We start from the raw sequence: 19,885 nt of genomic DNA on the forward strand, positions 1-19,885 counted from the left end.
CACAGAAACAGGAAGATAGCCGGGGCGTGTAGTCTGCCGGCCTAACTCCAGATTTACTGAGAGAACTTGTCCCAGAGGAATACTAGGTGGAGAATGATAGAGAAGGACCCCAGATGTTCCCTCCTCCTCCTCCTGCTCCTCCTCTTCTTTATCTTCTTCTTTGGAAGCAAGGTCTTTCTGTTTAGTCCTGGCAGTCCTGGAACTCACTATGTAGACTATGGTGGCCTCAAACTCACAGAAATCCTCCTGCCTCACCTTCTGGGTGCTAGGATTAAATGTCTTCTTGTCTCCACTAGCCCCGTACACATCTCCACATACGTATGCACATACACTGCACACACTCTCTCATGTACACACACACCACTGCTTTAGTGCGGGGTCTCTGCAAACACCAGGACTAGCAAGGTCACTATGTATGTGAGGCGAGAAGGAAATCAAATTCATCACGACTCGGTGGCCAGTTTGGGTTCAAACTTCTAGTGTCTGACATGGGACAGTTTATCTTTGACATATTTAAATACAGTACATTTTGGAAGAAAGTTTCCTGGTGACAGTTATCACCAGTAAAGCTAAGCCGTGACTACACTGAAACTCTTTTGCAAAGTGCTTGTGACTGCTTCCATAAAGATGGGCTCTGTTGACTGAGAAGCAGTGCTCAGGATACAGGTCTAGAGAGGAAGAGTCTTGGAAAAGCATCACAGTCTGGGGATTCAGATGTGTCGTGGCTCTACAGACTGCACAGATCACCAGGCTAGTAACTATATCCACTCCCAGCCTTCTGAGTGGAGATGAAGAGACAGCCTTTTGTGTTTAACATTCCTGGTTTCCCTAGGGCTTGTCTGTGAGCCCAAGAACCTCATGTCTTCTACACTTTAGTAATCAGATCAATTTAAGTAGGTTTGTAAATTTTGTCAAATAGACTAAATGGTTTTCATAAGATTTTTTTACACGTATTTCATCTGTATAGGAAGGTTGTTATATAAAACTCAGTTTTTTTTAAAGATTTATTTGTATTTTTTTATGTGTGTGTGTGTGTGTGTGTGTTGCTGTGTAAGCAAAGGCAGCATGTGTGGGAACCTTTGGTGGTGAGAAGAGGATCTGGAGTGACGGGTACGAGTTCTCTGAAAGGATGCTGTGAGCCAAGCTCAGGGTCTTTGGAGAAGCAACACTCACTTTAACTGCTAAGCCATCTCTCCATGCCCTGATTTACTTCATTTTTAAATCATGTGTATATGCATATGTCCATCTGGTGCTATATACACGTGAGTGCAGGCACTGTGGAGGTCGGAAGGCACGGAATCCCTGAGGACTGGCGTTACGGGAGATCATGAGCCTATAGATGAATTTGGGTCTGTGCAAGAGTTCTATTCAATTTTACTGCTCTGCAGAAGGAGGGAGAACATAAGCAAAGAAGTCAGGACCATGAGGGGTGCACCCACCCACGGAGACAGTGGGGCTGATCTACTGGGAGCTCACCAAGGCCAGCTGGACTGTGACTGAAAAAGCATGGGATAAAACCGGACTCTCTGAATATGGCAGACAATGAGGGTTGCTGAGAAGCCAAGGACAATGGCACTGGGTCTTGATCCTACTTCATGTCCTGGCTTTGTGGGAGCCTAGCCAGTTTGGATGTTCACCTTCCTAGACCTGGGTGGAGGGGGGGAGGACCTTGGACTTTCCACAGGGCAGGGAACCCTGACTGCTGTTCAGACTGGAGAGGGAGGAGGAGAGGAGTGAGGGGAGGGGGAGAGGAGTGGGAGGAGGGGGAGGGAAATGGGAGGCTGGGAGGAGGCAGAAATTTTTTTTCAATAAAAAAAAAATAAAAAAAAAGAAACAGTGAAGTCAGAAGCTCGTGTCATGCAAAAAAAATTTTTTTTACTGCTCTGCCATCTCTTCAGCCACATATACTTTTTTTTTTTTGAGACAGCCCTGGCTGCCCTGGAGCTCACTCTGTAGACCAGGCTGGCCTCTAACTCACAGAGATCCACCTGCCTCTGCCTCCTGAGTGCTGGGATTAAAGGTGTGCACTACCACTGCTTGACCATAAAATATATTTTAACCTTAAAAATAAAGTATATACTTTAATATGAACTTACATATTTCTCGTTTAATAACTTTTTAACAAAACAAGGATGGAGGTGACATATTAAAATGGAGATGTGGGATGGACTTGTGAGCTCAGTGGCAGGGTATTGGTTAGCATGTGGAAGGCTCTGGGTGAATTGCCAACACCAGCCAAACAATCAAAACCACAGCAACATTGGTCCTGTGGCTGATCACAAAAATATGCCGAGTCAGGTTGCTGTTCTTAATTTTCACAGGAAATCCAACCATTGGAATTTTGAAATACAAAGAAAAATACTACACTTTCAACACCAGAGATGCTGCACATTCGTTCGCAGAAAATCCTGAACATTACATTAACCTGATTAAAGAAAAAGCCAAAAAGAATGCAGAGCTAATTCAGCTACTTGAGCTTCATCAACAGTTCGAAACTCTCATACCATACTCTCAGGTAAATGTGGTAAACACTTGCAGCTACTTGGGCTTGTAATTTCGCACTCAATTAAAGCGGTGTCTCAGTATTGTTTGTGTATTTCCTCTGACAGGGAAGTTCAGCATCTTTTTGTTTTTCCTGTTGATGTTTGGGGTGTGTGTGGATTGGGTGCCCACGTGCATGCCCACGTGCATGCTGCATCTACATGTTTGTTCTGCTTATCTTTGGGGTGTTTGGGGTACACTCACGTGTGTGCTGCATGCCCATGTCTGCTCTGTTGATATTTGGGGTGTGTCGGGGACACCCACATGTGTGTTGTATGTACATGCAGAAGCAGGAGATGAAATCGGGTCTTCCTCTCTCGTGCTTGACCTTGCTTTTGAGGCACTGGCTCTTTGAACCAGAGTTCACTGTTTCAGCCAGGCTTACTCCTAAGTTCCAGCTATCTACCAGTTTCTGCCCCCACAACATGTTGAGATTATGGCATGTCTGGCCATGCCTACCTTTTATGTAAGTTCTGGGAACTTGAATGCAGGCCCTCTTGTTTTCACCCACTTGATACCATTTAAGGGTGCAAGAGTGAGATCATTTTCTCTGCCAATTAAAGAATTAAAAGGTAGGAAAGAAGTATTATCAGAGATCATGGGGAGCCCGAGCAGAGACATGATGTGATACCCAGGAAATCAAGGTCCCCTTGTGGGGCTTTTGGGTCTGTCTGGAATCCTCAGCTGACTTTTTTTTTTTTATTGAAAATAGATGTTTTTCACACAATATCCTCTGATTATGGTTTATCTTCCCCCAACGCCTCCAAGCTTCTGTCTCCACTTCTCCTCCCATCCAAATCAACAGATAAAACAAACCTAACACATTGGAATTGAGTAAGACAAAAGGAAGGAAAAGAGCCCAAGAAAAGGCACAAGAATCAGAGACCTGCTCATTCGCACACTCAGGAATCTCTTACAAACACTAAACTGGAAGCCATAAAATATACAAAGAGGACCCCGTGCAGACCCATGCAGGCCCTGTGCGTGCTGTCTCTGTAGGCAGATTTTTCTTTGGGCTGCCAGCCCACAAAAGACAACATGGAGACTTACTACTAATTATGAAAGCTTGGCCAATAGCTCAGGCTTGTTTCTAAGCAGCACTTATAACTTAAATTAATCCATATCATTTAATCTACGTTCTTTTGTGTGGCTCGATTACCTTTACTTACTTTAAGATGCCTATGCAGCTTGCTCTGCATCCTGGCATCTCTACCCTTCTTCTTCCAGTGTCCTCTGTGCCTGGAAATCCTGCCTAGCCATTTGGTCATTCAGCCTATAATTAAACCAATCAGAGTTCTTCTGCATGTTGATCCTGTTGATTTAGAGGGCTCTTATTTTCTACCTTCAGCTCCACAGGGTTCTGTGAATCTGGCGTGGGGTGTATGGGGGTGGAATGTGATGGAGACAAACGGGCTGGGTATCCCAAGGTTTCTTACTTTCTGCATAATATCTGGCTATGGGTCTCTGTATCTGCTGCAGGCAGAAGCCTCTCTGATAAGCAAGGCACTGATCTATGTGTATAGCAGGATGTGATTAGGAGGCATTTGATTGCTTCCATTTTTAAGAGCAATAATTGCTGTTTTTACCCTAGTTCCCAGACCTGTCTCGTTTTTGGTTCTTGATCGTCCAAGCAGTGTTGGGTATGGGTTCCATCTCAGGGAGTGGCCTTAGATCCGATCAGGCATTGGTTCAGAACTCCCACAAACTTTGTGCCAGGATTGCATTAGCAACTCTTGCAGGCAGGACACCACTGTAGATCAAAGGGTCTGTGGCTGGGTTAGCGTTTATATTTCTCCTTTGGCTGTCTGAAGGGTATCCTCCTCTACCAAAGACACTACATGTAGGAATGAATTCTCTACGTGGGCACCAGCTCAACTTCTCCATATTCAGTGAGTTGTGTGGGTGCTGTCTCAGCAATGACGTCATGCTCCGTTTCCGGAGAGCAACTTATAGTCTTGGCAACAGCCTGGGCTGTTTGGGAATTTCTATGGGACCCCTTTGCCTAACAACTTAGTTAGATGTAACCCAGTTCTGGTACTGGAAGCTTCACTTGGTGGAAGTGGAGAGACAGACAGTTGGGACTTTGTTTCCCCATTATTCGTTGATTTCATTTAGATCACCTTTATATATGTATAGATTTTAGGGAGCTTCTACTATGTTAGGTTTACATATTGCCCCTCAAACAGCCCTTGATTTTAGCTGTCTCTCCCCATATTCCCTCCCTCATCCCCCTCTTCCATTCAATCCCCACTTGATCCTCCTGTTCCAGCCTCCTCCCAAAGAATCACTGGAGGAGCCTTAAAGGTCAGCTAGAGTTCCCGGATAGGGGATCCTTGAGGCCAAAGAAAAGTCAGAAGAAATAAAAGACAGGATAGAATAGGGAGGTCTGTCTGGCCATGCCAAAACAGCCCCGAGTTTATTTAAGCAGAACAAAGCACAGCACAGGCGGTCAGTCAGTATCTAACCACAAGACCATTCCTGTCCTTGAGTGAGCAGCCTCCTCTCCAACATATGCTTGCTGCCCGGAAGCAGCCTTATTTTCTATCTTGATGTTCCTGAGGTTTGTCGTCAGCAGTACACTGTCTACTAGATAGAGTGTTCTTTTCTCATGGGCTAAATCAGAAGACTCTCATAGCCCTCAAGGTTATAAGAAAAAGTAGAGCAGGCAAGCTTGAACTCAAATGACTTTAAGTCAGAAATGATTCCAGATGGAAACTGAGCAACACGTGGGCTCCCACAGATCACTATCTATTCTATTTCCTTTCCCTAATGAGATCTCTCTGTACCTTCTAGTCTATACCTAACCTCAGTGGCTCTACAGATTGTAGCTTGGTTATCATTGACTTAGCAGCTTCCATCTATTCATAAGTGAATACATACTATATTTGTCTTTCTGGGTGTGGAATACCTCACTCTAAATGATTTTTTTTCTAGTTCCATCCATTTGCCTGCAAATTCCATGATGTCTTTTTTTTTAATGGCCAAGTAATACTCCGTTGTGTAAATGTCCAACATTGTCTTTATCCATTCTTTCATTGGGTGGCATCGAGAGAGAGAGAGAGAGAGAGAGAGAGAGAGAGAGAGAGGAGAGAGAGAGAGATCACTCCTAGATTATTTAAAATGATGATTACAATGTAACTTCTCTATAAATTGTGCTATCCTATGTTGCTCAGGAAATAATGACAAGGCAAAAAAAAAACAACTTTGCATGTAAGTTTTTCTTGGAAGATGTGAGCAAATACCTCTATTCCTCTTCACTTCAGATAGAGCACCAGCAACATACCAAAAGGAAAATAAGCCAGATTCTACCTAAATCCAGCTTGAACCAGTGAACTTGCTAGGATTGCTTGCAGGTGCATGGGTCAGGGGTTGCTTACAGGAGGATGGGTTAAGTCAAAAGGAGCTGTGTCACTGAAAAGTGACATTCTCATCTACCTCCACAATCCAGGCACTTTCCCTGAGCATCCTGGGCACTGATGTTGAGTGGGGCCACAGTACGTCAGTACTCAGTACCATAGTACTCAGTGGTATGGGAGGGGCCACAGTACGTCTCTCCACACTCAGTGGTATGGGAGGGCCGGCTTGTACTGTGTGGCCCGGATAGCGGTGTGTACCTGCTTCTAGAACTGACCTTCAGTCATGACAGCCTGCGGACAGAGCCCTGGGCTGAACAAATAGTCTTTACCTCAGAAAGATTCCTTGCGGGGAAGAAATGTGCACAGCATAGTCTAGGGGAACAATGGTTCACTCCTATAACAAATACAATCATTTTGCCATTTATGTCTTCTATGAACTGTTTTTCAGGCTGTAAAACCTCACTAGCACAGTGTTTTGGGGTCTGCTTTTCCTTAGGAAACCCACCTGGACAAAAGTCTTGCAGCATAAGCCTGTGAGTGACCAACACAAACCCCCTTGGCTGCTGGTCTCTTTTTCCATCTCCTCCTCAGTCCTTGGCATCCTTTGAACCCAATTTAAATAATCCAAATCTGCCAGAATGTCTCTTATTTTATAAAGAAAATGTGGAGTCATGGGGCTGAGTGAGGCCAATGAAGCCCCACACCAATTTGGAGGTCTCTGCTGAATCAGTTTGTTAACTCATCCATGAACACAGTTCTGTCTGACCCAGGAAACAGCATCAAAGACTGCCTCTCTCATTTTCAGCTTCCTCACTAATGCCTGCCCTTCCTCCTCTTTTCCCATCTCTGATACCCACGAGGCCCTTAGCTGGTAGTGATCAGTTGTCCCTAATGACAAGTACATGAGCTAGTTCACAGGGGCTTATTTTACTTGGATTGCCTAGGATTTTGTAGCCTTTGTTCAGAGTGGGATGTGATGCGTCGTTATAGTCAGGCTTTAGTTTGCTTTTCCATTGCAATTTCCATTTGATAAAATGAGATGAAATGCCCTAACAAAGCAATTAAGCAAGAAAAGGTTTATTCAGCTAAAACTTCAGATTGCGGTCAATCGTGGGAAATCACAGCAGCAGGGGTTTAAGAGAACCGTCACATGACACCCACCATCAAGAGCAAAGCACAGTGGACTAGTGTGTGCCCCTCAAGGGTTCAGCTCAGTTTCTCCACTCCTTTGAAGAAAAAATGTTTAGATTATTTTGCTTATGTGTGAGTGTTTTGCTGGCATGTAATGTGTACCATGTGTGTGCCCGGTGCCCACAGAGGTCAGAAGAAAGCATCAGATGCTCTGGAACTGAAGTTAGGGATGGTCATGAGCCACCACTGGGTGCTAAGAACCTAACTGAACCTCCACAAGAGCAAAAAGTGTTCCTAACCGTTACTACCTCCCAGCCCCCTCCATTTAAAATCATGCTTTATCTTAGCCATGTTACCATCCCCCCACTCCTCCATCTAAAATAATGCTTCTGTTACTTCCTGAAGAATTTTATTTTATTTATTATGTATACAATATTCTGTCTGTGTGTATGCCTGAAGGCCAGAAGAGGGCACCAGACCTCATTACAGATGGTTGTGAGCCACCATGTGGTTGCTAGGAATTGAACTCAGGACCTTTGGAAGAGCAGGCAATGCTCTTAACCTCTGAGCCATCTCTCCAGCCCCCTCCTGAAGAATCTTATACACTGTATTTTGATCATATTCGCTTCTCTTCCCCCACTTCTTCCCAGATCAACCCCCTCCTCCTCACCCACCCGACTTTGTGTTTCTCTTTCTCTCCTTTAAAATCCATTGAGTCCAGTTTGTGCTACCCAGATACTCTTGGGCATGGGCCCAACCCTGGAGTGTGGTTAGCTCACCCTTGGGTTCATCTCCTTAAAGAAAACAGCCTCTCCTCTCCCAGTGGCTATCAGCAGCAATAGCTCCTCAGTTACAGACGTCACTTTGCCCCCTCCTTTTGGCTTTTGTCTGGCTGAACTCGGAGGTCTTGTGTGTGCTGTCACAGCTGCTGTGACTTCGTGTATACAGCCATTCTGCTGTGTCCAGAAATCAGTGTTTCCTTGTAGTCGTCCATGCTCCTGCCCGCTCTTCCACAGTGATCCCTGAGCCTTGCGTGGAGATACAGGATACAGATGTGGCACATAGTGCCCAATGCTCCCCAGGCTTTATTCTCTGTGCATGGATCAGATTAGGATCTCAGTCTTAATTGCCGTCTTCAACAAAGAACAACTGTGATGAGGGTTGGGAGATGCACTGAGTCTATGGATAGAGCGTTGGATCACTAGGCATTATTTCAGTACTATGTCCATTCAGCAGAATGGTAGTATGTTCTCATAGGGGCAATGGGCTCCTCTAGCCACAGGTTCTGAGCCCCAGTAACAGTGTCAGGTGTGAGTTCTGTCTCATGGAGCCTTCCCTGCTCTTACACAGTTCAGAATTCCCCTCCTGGAGAACGGTACCACCCAAGGTAGATGGGGCTTCCCATCTCACGTGACATAACCAAGAAAATGGCCAACTTAATGGAGACAGTCCTCACTGAAACTCCCTGCACGTGATTCTCGAGGTCAAGTTGACAGCATCCGGCAGCACATTCAGATCTGCAGCTGCTATGGCAGACTCCTCTGTTCCCGTATCCCATACTGCTGCAAGCTGAACTGTGAGAGGCTTGCCTCAACTCAGGCCACTCAGATGCAAGTGGTCTCTGATTATTGTACTGGGACATTAAAGACCCCATCTGCATTCTGACTCATGGATGGATTTTTTTCCCCTTCTTTGAATTAAAGGTCAGGTGTCTTATATCACTTGTAACCACCCCCTCCACCCTTCCCAGGTGACACACACACATACACACACACTGTGCACCTTCTGCCCATTTCTTCCCACGAGTTCCCAGCTTTTTGAGCCCAGGAAGGACTTCTTAGCACATCTGTACTTGTCTGTCCTCACCTTGCATCCTGGCAGCTGCCATCTTTTCCTCACTGTCAAGAGGCTAACGTGGGACTGGAGAGATGGCTCAGTGGTTAAGAGCACTGCCTGCTCTTCCAAAGGTCCTGAGTTCAATTCCCAGCAACCACATGGTGGCTCACAACCACCTGTAATGAGATCTGGTGCCCTCTTCTGGCCTGTATACTTAATAAATAAATAAATCTTTAAAAAAAAAAAAGAGGTTAACGTGGAGGATGACAGCCGCATATCCTTGTCCCACTGTGAATCCTCCCTTACCTTGGCACAGTCTTCCTAGATAGCCCAGCTGTGGTTTCATGCCGTAACCCACACATTAAAGGTCATGTAACAACTACCACCTTACCTTTCTGTCCCAGACAAGGTACTTTCAGTGATTGCAGTATGTTAGCTTTCTAGTCCATCGGCTATTTTGGGTGTTTCTTCCTACTGGCATGGGGTGGAGCTGTTCACCAAGAAAGCATGCTGATTCATACCATGTAGAGGACAATGGCTACCTCAGAATCCTTCCTAAGGGCGCTCTGTTCTGAGACAGCCCGGCTTTGGTTGCAGGAGAGAGCATGTAATCGCCACTACAGCAAGGATGCACGCCCTCTCGTACCATCTGGGGGACTGTAGTCGTATTGGGATTGTCTCTGGTTTCCTCCCTCAGGAGGACTGGCATACCTGGATGGCATATCTGCTCACCCGCCACAGGGGCCATGCTACGACCCTTTCACGTGTGTCAGTACATGTTCAGGCTTTGCTTGTGTCCTGTGTGTGACCTGTCTGTTTATCCTATGTAGGGCACTGACAACAGACTAAATAAGATCCCATCTGCGTCTGTCTGGTTGAACCTGTGAATTTATTGGGTTTACCCACAGGATCACGAGTGACTACAAAAGCAGTGGCCTTGCCGAAAAGTCCATTTCTGCGTGGCTGATGACCCAGGAAAGCTGCATGCCCAGACTTTAGCTCCACTGGGCCGTCTCCTCTCCCTAGCAATTATTTTCTGCTTTTATCATATTTAGGGGTGGTCCTGTAAATCTTCTAATTTTATGGGCTTTTCAAGCTGTGATAGCTATTCTTGGTTGTCAGCTTGACTATATCTGGAATCTAGAGATGGAAGGCACATCTGTGATCGGATTCTTGAGACTGAAAGACACAGGCTTTGGCTCCATATCTTGAGACAGGATGACACACACCTTTAATCCAGATCGGGAGGCTGGAAGGCACACCTTTAACCCGGGCCACGCCTTCCACCTGCTGCGGGAAGTCTAATGAGGACAATGGAAGAAGGAAAGGCTCGGCAGTTCTTTGCCTGTTGCCCTGGCCCTGTCGGCACATCCGTCCCTTCACTGGTATTTATTGGGGTCTATTGGGATTCCAGCTTATACGGAAGACCAGCCGAGACATCCAGCCTCGGGGGACTGAGCAACTACTAGATTCTTGGGCTTTATATTCACAACTATTGTTGGATTGCAGCCTGTAAGTCATTCCAATAAATTCCCAGATAGATGATAGATAGATAGATAGATAGATAGATAGATAGATAGATAGAGTTATTCTATAAGTTCTGTGACTCCAGAGAATCCTGACTAGTACATAAGCCTTGTAAGTCTCATTAGCTTCCTGAGTCTTAAGAATTTCTCTACAAGGAGAAATGTCTCGGTTTGGGGGAAATAGCACACAACACCAGCATATAGGTTTTCCCAAGTAGTTTCGTTCCTCAGTTGTTTGAATCTATAGGTACAAAATCTACAGAGAATGCAAACTGTATATTTTGTTGTCTGTCTTTATTTTCAAATGTCTCCATGTAAGTTTCTCAATTGATCAAGTCCCCCAAAAGTCTTTTTTGTTTTTAAGTTGGAATTGCATGAACCCAAATCATATTTTAGAGGAATTTGATTATGACACCAACTATTTTCCCTGTAATTATTTTCGTTAATTATGTCTTACTCAAACTTTGTGATTTTAGAGGCATTTTATTCTTTCCTATAAAACTATAGTAGAGATAAGTTCTCATCAAATAGTGCTAAATAGCCTTTAAAAAACTACCAGTTCTCTTCAGCTAGTAAAAGCGGGTAAAAGAAAAAAGTTACCCAAAGAGATACAACTTGCTCATTTTTAATTAAAACTTCAGTGATGGTTTCAAAAAGGATTTTCTTTTTTTTTAATTTTTTTTTATTGAGAAAAGGAGAAAAAAAAAACAAGTTTCCACCTCCTCCCAGCCTCCCATTTCCCTCCCCCTCCTCCCCCCCTACGCCCCCTCCTCCCACCCTTCTCCCTCTCCCCCCACTCCTTTCCCCCTCCTTCTCCAGTCCAAAGAGCAGTCAGGGTTTTCTGCCCTGTGGTAAGACCTAGGACCTCCCACCTCCGTCCATATCTAGGAAGGTGAACATCCAAACTGGCTGGGCTCCCACAAAGCCATCACATTACGTAGGATCAAACCCCTGTGCCATTGTCCTTTGCGTCTCATCAGCCCTCATAGTTCGCCATGTTCAGAGAGTCCAGTTTTATCCCATGCTTTTTCAGTCACAGTCCAGCTGGTCTTGGTGAGCTCTCAATAGATCAGCTCCACTGTCTCAGTGGGTGGGTGCATCCCTCGTGGTCCCGACTTCTTTGCTCATGTTCTCCCTCCTTCTGCTCCTCATTGGGACTTTGGGAGCTCAGTCCAGTGCTCCAGTGTGGGTCTCTGTCTCTATCTCCATCCATCACCAGATGAAGGTTCTATGATGATATGCAAGATATTCGTCAGTATTGCTCAAGGATAGGGTCATTTCAGGTTCCCTATTCTCAACTGCCCAAGGAACTAACTGGGGACCTCAGCTTGGGCACCTGGGAGCCCCTCTAGGGTCAGGTCTCTTGCCAGCCCTAAAGTGGTTCCCTTAACTAAGAATTGTGGTTCCATGCTCCCCTGTCCAACCTTCCTTTATCCCAATCCTCCTGCTTTCCCAAGGCCCGACCTCCTTCCCTTCTAACTTTTCTCTCCCCATTTCCCCTTACCCCCAACCCACCCCACCCCAAGTTCCCAATTTTCTCCCCGTCAATTTTGTCTACTTCCCTTAGCCAAGAGGATAACTATATGTTTTTCCTTGGGTTCCCCTTCTTACTTAGCTTCTTTAGATTCACCTATTGTAGACTCCGTGACCCTTATTTATGGCTAGAAACCAATTATGAGTGAGTACATCCCATGTTCATCTTTTTGGGTCTGGGATACCTCACTCAGGATAGTGTTTTCTATTTCCATCCATTTGCATGCAAAATTCGAGAAGTCATTGTTTTTTACCGCTGAGTAGTACTCTAATGTGTAGATATTCCATACTTTCTTCATCCATTCTTCCATTGAAGGGCATCTAGGTTGTTTCCAGGTTCTGGCTATTACAAATAATACTGCTATGAACATAGTTGAACAAATGCTTTTGTCATATGATAGGGCATTTCTTGGGTATATTCCCAAGAGTGGTATTGCTGGGTCCAGGGGTAGGTTGATCCCGAATTTCCTAAGAAACCGAAACACTGACTTCCATAGTGGTTGCACAAGATTGCATTCCCACCAGCAATGGATGAGGGTACCCCTTCCTCCACAACCTCTCCAGCAAAGGTTATCATTGGTGTTTTGGACTTTAGCCATTCTGACAGGTGTAAGATGATATCTCAAAGTTGTTTTGATTTGCATTTCCCTGATTGCTAAGGAAGTTGAGCATGACCTTAAGTGTTTTTTGGCCATTTGAACTTCTTCTGTTGAGAATTCTCTGTTCAGATCATTGCCCCATTTTTTAATTGGGTTAATTAGCATTTTAAAGTCTAGTTTCTTGAGTTCTCTATATATTTTGGAGATCAGACCTTTGTCTGTTGTGGGGTTGGTGAAGATCTTCTCCCAGTCAGTAGGTTGCCTTTGTGTCTTAGTGACAGTGTCCTTTGCTTTGCAGAAGCTTCTCAGTTTTAGTAGGTCCCATTTATTCAATGTTGCTCTTAATGTCTGTGCTTCTGGGGTTATACATAGGAAGCGATCTCCTGTGCCCATCTGTTGTAGGGTATTTCCCACTTTCTCTTCTATCAGGTTCAGTGTGTTCGGGCTGATATTGAGGTCATTAATCCATTTGGACTTGAGTTTTGTGCACGGTGAAAGATGTGGGTCTATTTTCATTCTTCTACAGGTTGACATCCAGTTGTGCCAGCACCATTTGTTGAAGATGCTTTCTTTCTTCCATTGTATACTTTTAGCTCCTTTATCGAAAATGAGGTGTTCATAGGTTTGTGGGTTAAAATCCGGGTCTTCTATACGATTCCATTGGTCGACTTCTCTGTTTTTATGCCAGTACCACACTGTTTTCATTTCTGTAGCTCTGTAATAGAGTTTGAAGTCAGGGATGGTAATGCCTCCAGAAGATCCTTTATTGTATAGGATTGTTTTGGCTATCCTGGGTTTTTTGTTTTTCCATATAAAGTTGATTATTGTCCTCTCCAGATCTGTGAAGAATTTTGATGGGATCTTGATGGGGATTGCATTGAATCTATAAATTGCCTTAGGTAGAATTGCCATTTTTACTATGTTGATCCTCCCAATCCAAGAGCAAGGTAGATCCATCCATTTTTTGGTATCCTCTTCAATTTCTTTCTTCAATGCCTTAAAGTTCTTGTCAAATAGATCTTTCACTTCCTTGGTTAGATTTACCCCAAGATATTTAATGCTGTTTGTGACTATCGTGAATGGTGAAGCTTCTCTGATTTCCCTCTCTGCTTCCATATCCTTTGTGTATAAGAGGGCGACTGATTTTTTGGAGTTGATCTTGTATCCTGCCACATTACTAAAGCTGTTTATCAGCTGTAAAAGTTCTTTGGTGGAGTTTTGGGGGTCGCTTAAGTACACTATCATATCGTCTGCGAATAACGAAAGTTTAACTTCTTCCTTTCCAATTCGAATCCCCTTGATCCCATTATGTTGTCTTATTGCTATTGCTAGAACTTCAAGTACTATATTGAAGAGGTATGGCGAGAGTGGACAGCCTTGCCGTGTTCCTGAGTTAAGTGGGATGGCTTTGAGTTTCTCTCCGTTTAATTTGATGTTAGCTGTCGGCTTGCTGTATATAGCTTTTATTATATTTAGGTATGACCCTTGTATCCCTAATCTCTCCAAGACTTTTAACATAAATGGATGTTGAATTTTGTCGAATGCTTTTTCAGCATCTAATGAAATGATCATATGGTTATTTTCCTTCAGTTTATTTATATGCTGGATTACATTGATAGATTTTCGTATGTTGAACCAGCCCTGCATCTCAGGAATGAAGCCTACTTGATCATAATGGATAATTTCCCTAATGTGTTCTTGGATTCGGTTTGCCAGTATTTTGTTGAGGATTTTTGCGTCGATGTTCATGAGTGAGATTGGCCTGTAATTCTCTTTCCTGGTTGAGTCTTTGTGTGGTTTTGGTATCAGAGTAACTGTAGCTTCATAAAAGGAATTAGGTAATGACCCTTCTGTTTCTATATTGTGGAATACATTAAGGAGTATGGGTATTAGCTCTTCTTGGAAGTTCTGGTAGAATTCCGCATTGAAACCATCTGGTCCTGGGCTTTTTTTGGTAGGGAGGTTTTTGATAACAGCTTCTAATTCTTCGCGACCAACAGGTCTGTTTAGATTGTTCACCTGGTCCTGGTGTAACTTTGGTATATGGTATTTATCTAAAAAAGTGTCCATTTCTTTTACATTTTCCAGTTTTGTGTTATACAGGCTTTTGTAATATGATCTGATGATTCTCTGAATTTCCTCTGTGTCTGTGGTTATGTCCCCCTTTTCATTTCTGATCTTATTAATTTGCAAATTCTCTCTCTGCCGTTTGATTAGTTTGGATAGGGGTTTATCAATCTTGTTGATTTTCTCCAGGAACCAGCTTTTTGTTTCATTGATTCTTTGGATTGTTTTCTGTGTTTCTATTTTGTTGATTTCAGCCCTCAGTTTGATTATTTCCAATCTTCTACTCTTCCTAGGTGAGTCTGCTTCTTTTTTTTCTAGAGCTTTCAGGTGGGCTGTTAAGTCTTCAATATGTGCTTTCTCTGTTTTCTTTAAGTGGGCACTTAGTGCGATGAACTTTCCTCTTAGCACTGCTTTCATAGTGTCCCATAAGTTCGAGTATGTTGTTTCTTTATTTTCATTGAATTCAAGGAAGACTTTAATTTCTTTCTTTATTTCTTCCTTAATCCAGGTATGGTTCAGAAGTTGACTGTTCAGTTTCCATGAGTTTGTAGGCTTTCTGGGGGTAGCATTGTTGTTGAATTCTAACTTTAATCCATGGTGATCTGATAAGACACAGGTGGTTACTAATATTTTTTTGTAACTGTGTAAGTTAGCTTTGTTATTAAGTATATGGTCAATTTTCGAGAAGGTTCCATGAGCTGCAGAGAAGAAGGTATATTCTTTCCTCTTCGGGTGGAATAATCTATAGATGTCTGTTAAGTCCATTTGCTTCATTACCTCCATTAATTCTCTAATTTCTCTGTTAGGTTTCTGTTTGATTGACCTGTCCATTGGTGAGAGAGGAGTGTTGAAGTCTCCTACTATTAGTGTGTGTGGTTTGATGGTTGCCTTGAGTTTTAGTAATGTTTCTTTTACATACGTGGGCGCTTTTATATTCGGGGCATAGATATTCAGGATTGAGACTTCATCCTGATGAATTGTTCCTGTTATGAGTATAAAATGTCCCTCTCCATCTCTTCTGATTGATTTAAGTTTGAAGTCAACTTTGTTAGAAATTAGTATGGCCACACCTGCTTGTTTCTTAGGACCATTTGCTTGATAAGCCTTTTCCCAGCCCTTTACTCTGAGTAGGTGCCTGTCTTTGTGGTTGAGGTGTGTTTCTTGTAGACAGCAGAACGTTGGATCCTGTTTTTGTATCCAATCCCTTAGCCTCTGCCTTTTTATAGGTGAGTTGAGCCCATTGACATTAAGTGATATTAATGACCAGTGGTTGTTAACTCCGGTCACTTTTTTAGTAGTAGGGTTTGTGTGTTTCCCTTCTTTGAGTTGCGCTGGTGAAAGGTCTCTAGATGACTGAGTTATTGTGGGCATTGTTGGACTCCTTGGTTAGTGATTTTCCTTCTATAATTTTCTGTAAGGCTGGATTTGTGGCTACGTATTGTTTGAATCTGTTTTTATCCTGGAAAATTTTGTTTTCTCCATTTATAGTGAACGAAAGCTTGGCTGGATATAGTAGTCTGGGCTTGCATCCATGATCTCTTAGTTTTTGCAGTACATCTATCCAGGACCTTCTGGCTTTCATGGTTTCCATAGAGAAGTCAGGTGTAAGTCTGATAGGTTTACCTTTATAAGTAACTTGGCCTTTTTCCTTTGCGGCTCTTAATATTCTTTCTTTATTCTGTGTATTTTGTGTTTTGATTATTATATGGCGAGGGGATGGTTTTTTTGATCCAGCCTATTTGGTGTTCTGTATGCTTCTTGAACCTTCATAGGTACATCTGTCTTCAGGTTGGGAAAGTTTTCTTCTATAATTTTATTAAGTATATTTTCTGTACCGTTGAGCTGCACTTCTTCTCCTTCTTCTACTCCAATTATTCTTAGGTTTGGTCTTTTTATTGTGTCCCAAATTTCCTGAATGTTTTGTGATGAGAATTTGTTGGTTTTGCTGTTTTCTTTGATCAGTGTGTTTATTTTTTCTATGGTATCTTCAGTGTCTGATATTCTCTCTTCTATCTCTTGTAATCTGTTGTTAGTACTTGTTTCTGTCATTCCTGTTCGTTTACCCAGATTTTCCATCTCCATTCTTCCCTCGGTTTGTGCTTTCTTCATTGCTTCCATTTCATTCTTCATGTCTTGAACCGCTTCCCTAACCTGTTTGATTGCTTTTTTCTTGTTTCTCTTGGTTTTCTTGCGTGTCTTTGAGCGATTTATTCATTTCCTCTACCTTTTTGTTTGTAATCTCTAATTGTTTATGGCAGTTTTTCACCTCCTGTTTAAGGTCCTCTATTATTTTCATATAGTTCACTTTTGAGTCGATTTCTTCTATTTCTTCAGGAGTAGGGTGTACAATTCTTCTTATTTCGGGATCCCTGGTTTCTGGTGGTGTCATGTTGCCTTTCAGATTGTTGGAGGAATTCTTGTATTGGCGCCTTCCCATCTCTTCCTTCAAATGGAGCCAGGAGAGGCCTGGTCTCTTGGTCCAGACTTTGCTGTGATTGACTCTCAGGGTATATCTCTTCAGTGTAGAAGCAGGAACCGTTCCCGTCCAGATGGGATTCCTCCGCAACCGTCCTGATGGGATTCCTCAGCAACTAAACAGGGCCGCCGGTAGCTCAATGATCCAGGGCCAACAGGATGAATTGAGCAGGGGGGGGGGGAGGGTGGTATCCAGGAGCGCGCAGGAAGCCTGGTGCCAGAGCTGAAGGTGCCCGACTCCCTTACAGGGGACCCTGAGGCCTGCCCGGCTGGCAGGCACTCACCGCTCTGGGTGGGTCGCCTTAGTTTAGGAGCTTAAGACTGTAGTTGAGCACTGGTCCTAGCATACAGCGGGGCAGGGTTCTCAAAAAGGATTTTCAAATTTAAAAAAATCACACATTAAAACCAACCATTTATTTTTGGTTGTGAGCCTAGCCTTTAAGGTCATTTTATTAACTAACTTTTTAGGACTTTTTAACTAACTAACTCTCTCTCTCTCTCTCTCTCTCTCTCTCTCTCTCTGTGTGTGTGTGTGTGTGTGTGTGTGTGTGTGTGTGTGTGTACATGCATGTATGCAGGTGCCCATAGAGCCCCAAGTCATCAGATCCCACAGGTCAGGATCTCTTTCATAGGGAATGGAGCCACCCAGAATGGGACATCATCTTGATTCAATTAACCTAGTCAATCATCCACAGAGAACCTACAGGCCAACCCGATTTAGAGCAGTCTTCATCAAGACTGCCTTCCCAGATGATTCTAGACTGTTCTAGGTTCACAATGAGGGGGGGGGGACCACAATTACCTGTGTGTATTCTGTTTTCCCATTTTCTTCTTTTTCTCTTTCTTTGTTTTTCCCTTTTTTCCTTCCTTCCATCTCTTCCTTCTCCTTCCTTCCTTTCTTTCTTTCTTTCTTTCTTTCTTTCTTTCTTTCTTTCTTTCTTTCTTGTTTTTCAAGACAGGGTTTCTCTGTGCAGCCCTGGCTGTTCTGGAACTCACTCTGTAGACCAGGATGGTCTCTAGTTCACAAAGATCTGCTTGCCTCAGCCTCCCCGGTGCTGGGATTAGTGGTGTGAACCACCACTGCCCAGCTTCTTCATTTTTCTTAATCAGCCTTATTTCTTGTTCCTTACTCTGTGAAGAATTGGGGCCAGGGGGACCATGGACACCATCGAAATGGAGACCAGTAAGGACACAGCTAATTTGGGAAGCAGAGTGCAGGGTCTTTATTCTTAGCCACACGTATGGTTACAGCTTTGATTACAAAATACATAATGCATAAGATACCAATCTGTTAATGCCTTTTATTCTACTGCACAAAGAACAGTTGTTTATAGTTACTAATTGGATCTTTTCCCAGGACAGAAATGTGAAGAATGTGACACAGCAGGAAATACCTGTTAGAATGTGAAGGCAGTACTGTGCTCAAACTCTGCCAACATCCTCTAGCGTTTAAGGGACATCTGGGCAAGTGTATTGTCCTGGGCTGGTATCAGCTCAGCAAATCTCCTTCCCTTCATTTTTAAATTAAGTATTAATAAAATGTCCCAGATTTTTTTAGTGCAGGTAAAAACTGGACTAGAAACAGAAAACAAAGGCCGTGGATGCCCTTCAGTCATTGCCCAGCTAGGGAACGGAGCAGAGGCTAGGTTGTGTTCTGGGCCACGTTGTGCGAGCCTGTATTTATCTTACACGTCATTGTTTTCTCTTCTTGCTGTACTACCTTGACAAGCAGCCAGAGTACAGTGCTGCCTAGAAGTGGTTAAAGTAGGTGCTGTTGTCCTCCTGGAGTGCTTTTCCATGCCAGGATGGAGGATATTTCCCCACCCTGGATTTTGGCAGCTTAAAAAGTCGTTTGCTGAAATGATATAAAATGTTTTTTTACATCTGGTGAGAAATGATTCAGCTTTTACTCCATAATCTGCCCATATATAAATTACTATATCTTAATTTTATATAAGATTAAACAACTTTACCTAAGACTGAGCTAACTTTGACCAGTTTTATTATATTTAATGTAAATTCCTATAACTAATTTAACATTAAGATGTTTTTCAGGTACAATATTCTACTTATTTTTGTATCAGATTTAATGAGCTGTATTTTTCTAAGAATTTATTCAAATTATTTCCATGAAGGTTTCATGATAGTCTTCCCTAACTGGTTTAATCTCTACCTGATCTATTGCCTCCAAAATGATCCAGACCATTTTGGTTGGTTTTGGTTTTTGAAACATGGTCTCATTCGGTAGCCTTGGATGTCCTGAAACGTGCTACGTAAAACAGGTTGGCCTTGAACTCACAGAGATCTGTCCTATCTCTGCCCCCCAAATGCTGTGTGTGAGCATGTCCAGCCTCTTCTGCTGCCCTTTGTGCTTGTATTGTTTTGTGAGAGGGTCTTACAAAGCCCATGCTTCCTGGAACCAGTGATCCCCTGCCTCCCCACCCAGGAAGCTGCTTTGCAATTCCATACATTACTTACTTTAGCCTCTCTATTTTGATTCATCTTGCCAGGTCCTGTCTTATTTAATTATACTTACTGTTTATTTTTACTTGCATTAAATTGTTTTCTCTGTCTTTTCTTAGAGAACTGAACCCCACAGTGGCTTCCGTTTCCCATCTCGGGCTGCAATCTGTATCACTTCCCCTCACGTACTTCCTTTATTTTCTTTTATTCTTTTCTGGCTTCCTTCGATTGCAGCTTGTCTCATTAATTCTTGTGCTTTGGGCATGTATAAGCTGCATTTATATTCATTTATTATTAAGTTATAGGCCATATGCTTTTAAACACAGCCATTCTCACGGTTCTAAGTATTTTCTAATTC

The 19,885-nt window shown here is 43.2% G+C and overlaps 1 protein-coding gene across 1 annotated transcript in view; it reads left to right on the forward strand.

Annotated features, from left to right (window-relative positions):
- Positions 1 to 19,885, forward strand: part of LOC121458242 (cilia- and flagella-associated protein 206-like) — a 56,331-nt gene that overhangs the window by 14,600 nt on the left and 21,846 nt on the right. The window contains exon 9 of the mRNA XM_041667345.1: positions 2,322 to 2,515. Coding sequence (XP_041523279.1) covers positions 2,322 to 2,515 — 194 coding nt within the window. The remainder of the gene's footprint in view (positions 1 to 2,321; positions 2,516 to 19,885) is intronic.

The sequence above is a fragment of the Microtus oregoni genome, unplaced genomic scaffold (genome assembly GCF_018167655.1).
Source record: "Microtus oregoni isolate MIOR12 unplaced genomic scaffold, Mior012 000017F_ref0000208, whole genome shotgun sequence".
In the NCBI taxonomy this organism is placed as follows: domain Eukaryota; kingdom Metazoa; phylum Chordata; class Mammalia; order Rodentia; family Cricetidae; genus Microtus; species Microtus oregoni.